This window comes from Belonocnema kinseyi, chromosome 3 (genome assembly GCF_010883055.1).
Source record: "Belonocnema kinseyi isolate 2016_QV_RU_SX_M_011 chromosome 3, B_treatae_v1, whole genome shotgun sequence".
Lineage (NCBI taxonomy): Eukaryota > Metazoa > Arthropoda > Insecta > Hymenoptera > Cynipidae > Belonocnema > Belonocnema kinseyi.
Genome location: NC_046659.1, coordinates 103,789,550 through 103,793,496, shown reverse-complemented (window position 1 = coordinate 103,793,496; position 3,947 = coordinate 103,789,550). Strand labels below are relative to the sequence as shown.

General features: G+C 32.1%; 1 protein-coding gene across 2 annotated transcripts in view; it reads left to right on the top strand.

The window, feature by feature from the left end:
• The window catches only part of LOC117169511, a 42,168-nt gene extending 38,441 nt beyond the window's left edge, over nt 1-3,727 (top strand). For both annotated transcript variants that reach the window (XM_033355927.1, XM_033355928.1), the window contains exon 6: nt 2,962-3,727. In XM_033355927.1, the coding sequence (XP_033211818.1) occupies nt 2,962-3,365 (404 nt within the window). In that variant the 3' untranslated portion in view covers nt 3,366-3,727. The remainder of the gene's footprint in view (nt 1-2,961) is intronic.
• The last annotated feature ends 220 nt before the right edge of the window (nt 3,728-3,947 follow it).

Here is a 3,947-nt window from a genome sequence, read left to right as displayed (position 1 = left end):
GACGAAGTCTTTATAACCTTATTAAAATCTGTTATTGCAAAATTAATAATTTGTCCTTTTCATTTAAAATTTCTTTCTTGGATAAAAATGCTACCGTCTTGTTGAAAATTTAATTATTTCTATAAAATGTACTTTTTACCTAAAATTCGTATTTTTTATTAAAAAGACAATTAAAATCTGTTGGGATGAAAATTAAATATTTTTTATTTGCATTTTTAATTAAAGATGCACCTTTTTTTTAGTAGAACTTTCACCATTCTTGGATAAAATACAAGATTTTGCCTGAAAGTTCAACATATTTTTTAAAAAGTCATACTTTTATTGTTAAAAGTGTTGCTACTTTGTTGAAAATGTAACTATTTTGCAGGAAAATTAACTTTTTGTTTGAAATTTATATTTCTGGGATAAAAATTCAACTACTCGGTGTGCTAAAGTCCTTTTCAACATAAAGTTCAGCTATTTTGGTATGAAAATGTACCATTTTGATTTAAAAATTCATCAGTTATAGTACAAATTTAATTTTTTTTAAATGAAAATCTAACTTTTTTAATCAAATTTATTTTTCTTTGATTGAGTATTCAACTATTTTGGTTTGAATGATTTGGCTGAATCACTTTTATAGGATATTATTTTTTAAAGATTTATATTTTTATTAAAACCAGTTTTGTTAAAAATTAGTTTACCTCTAAATCGTCATATTTATTGTTTGAAAATACAATTTTTTTTACAGAAAATTCATTCTTCTGCTTGAGCGTTCAACCATTGCGATCATCTTTTGTGTCTTCCTTGTGTAAAAAATCTTGCTTGTTGAATATTCGTCTTTAGGGTTTTAATGTTTTTTTGTCTAAATTCCATTTTTGTAGAATGGCAATTTAACTATTACACCATTAAGCCATTTCCCTTTCGGGGCAGGCGTGACTCACTCGGTGGGGGAAAGGAGTAGTGTGTGGGAGGGATAGAGAATTTTCAGATTGATTTAGAATTCTCATGTTATTTATGTAAATAACACGTTTTTTCCGCAACACTGCGCCGACCCAGGTTGCTGATCAATCTCTCTAGCAATCAACCCAAGCGAAGAACCTCACGAAGTCGTTATGTAAGGTTCCTCACTTGGGTCCATTAGTGGCCAACGTCTTTTGTTTCAGGTGTCGTTCACTCTGCTGACACTCTTTTTATTAACTATTTATCGGCATACTTTCCTGTTCTGGCATACTTTCTATTGCTTCTGTTATGTCAATGTATTTTTTCATGCAGTTTCTCGTGTTTCTGTGACTTCGTATGTCTCTTCTATCATTCACACACTTTAACCATAATTTCTGTGGTCTACCTCTGGGCATGCTGCCATTTACTTTACCTTGATACACTTGTTTCGTTAGTCGTTCATTTGGCATTCTCTCAAAACGCCCGAACCATCTTAACCGATTTCTTTCCCATGTGTCTACTAGCGTCTCTTCTGCACCACATTCTTTTAGAATTATCTCGTTACTTACGATGTCCATCAGAGTTTTTCCGCATATTATGCGCATGAATCTCATGCCAATTGCTTTAATTTTACTCTTATCTTTTTCTTGATAAGTCCATGTCTCTCTACCGTATAGTACAGTCGGTACAAATACAGAATTATGTTTTCCATTTTAGCTTTATTCGATATATTTTTACTTCTGATTAGGGGACCTGCTCTACCAATAACCTTCTTACCTTCGTTTATGCGTCTATCTAATTCATCATCTTTCTTACCGTCCCTAGTAAATAAGTTACCAAGGTATACGAAATTATCAACTTGTTCAATTCTCTCAACAATTAATAAAGTATTGCATAGTGTTTTCTCACTCTTTCCTTCGAACACCATAGTTTTTATTTTATTTGTGTTAATTTTGAGACTCATGCTCTTAATGCTTGCATCAAGTTTATTCAACAGTCTTTTTACCCTCACCTGTTTCGAAATCCACACCCTCTTCGTCGAAAAGAGCCATTCTTAAACACTTGTCCATAAATAGTATAAATAACCATGGAGACATAACGCATCCATGTCTAACTTCTTGAATAATATCGAAACAGACACTCAATTTACCATTCACCCTTACACTCGCTTTGCTACTTGTATATATTGTTTTTATAGCTTGTAGGAGCCATCCATTGACTCCATACTCTTTTAGGACTTTCACGCAATTCTTTTACCTTAAGATCATTTACTCCACAAGCATTCCAAATACCCAGTCTCCATTCGTCGCCTGAAACATGACCTTTAGATTTTCCGTGTTCATACCTTTTGTCAATTAAAATTCCAGTCCTTTCCGAGGCTATTTTGTAGCTTGTATTATTCATTGTTTAGATTATATGCACAACCATCACCTTCATGCAATAAGTTTATTTTCTGAGTCGAAATCATATCAATGTTAAGTAGCAAATCGTCATATGTTGGAGACTGTAGTTATAACGTCAGTCCCTCCAAAACTTCAGTTAAAAAGAGAGGTTTGGGAGAGGGGGGAACTATGATTTTAAAAATTTAATTATTGTGAATGTAAATTCAATTCTTTTGTTGACAATTCATTTTTATAGTAGAAAAGGGATTATTTTGTTAAAAATAAAATAATAAATTTGAAAATTTCAAATTGGTACCTGACATAGGTTTTATTCTGTTTATAAAAGATTCCGAGTTAAAAGTATTACAAGATTAAAACGCTAGTATTTAAATGTTGATGATCAAGGCAAATGAAATTACACTGACTAATTCTACTAGCAATGAGCAGTTAAATATTTCTGGATACTGAAAATGTCGTACTGTAACAAAAAGGGGGAAGGGAAGAAATATTTTTTACGGTCTATTACAAGGAAAGGAAGGCTTAGGGAGGTCCTATAATCCGTTATGTAAACTGCCCCTTATCTGCTCGTACTCACTAATAGATATTTTTCAAGGGCATGTAAACTTAATAATCCTTGATTTTTTTCTAACAAAATTAGGCGCAGCAATGGGAGGAAATACAGAATATGTCATTCCTCGAGGAAGCAGAGTTGAGTTAAGATTTCCAAGCGGTCCCGCTCTTGTTGGAGAAATAAGATTCGGTAACGCTCCTGGCTTTTTACGAAATCCAGACGAACCAGTCACTCCATATGGTGAACTTTATGTACACATGCCTGATCCTCATACAAAAAGTTTCTATGCAACTTTCCAAGGTGGACAATCCCTGGCCCAACACGATGCTAATTTGATAAAATTCGAAGCTGTTATAATAACCGGCGAACACCGTGGTTTCAAATCAGAACTTAATTCTCACTCTACCGGTGATGCAAAAATCCCGACAGTTTATGTACGACTGCCAGCATCTAAGAAATCTTATGTGGGTGTGCTAAACCGTTTTGGGTAGAATATCCAGGAAGCCCGTTTTAATAAAAAAAATTGCCGGTAATTTCGCGGTTTTTCCCGGTTCGTGAAAATTTTTCACGGTCCATGAAATTTAAAAAATCGAAAACTAAATCTGAAAATTGTTCTTCCGTAATAATAAAAACTAAAATGCAAATAAGAGCATTTAAATTGACACCTTTGAATTTTAAAATTAAAAAATTGCAGTTTTAAAGTTGTTTTATTTAACAATAATGTTTTCAAATGCTGAACAATTTACACGTATTAATTGTAAGCTACTGATACTTTTTAACTGAACAGTTTTAAATGAAATGCAGTTAAACTGCCAAATTTAAAATTCTAATTCAAAGATTCGGAATCACTTCTAAAAATATAAATCCAAGTTATTATCTTCAATAAATGTTAAAAATTATATTATTTTAAGCATCTTGAAATTAAAAATTCAGCTAAGAGTTGGTTTAAAATCAAAATCCCCTGTTTAAATCCGAAAATTTAATTCTTTTCGAAAATTCCCTGTTTAAAACCAGGATTTGGATTCTTTTCAAAAATTCTTCATTTTAGCTAATTGTAGGAATTAAATTTCTTT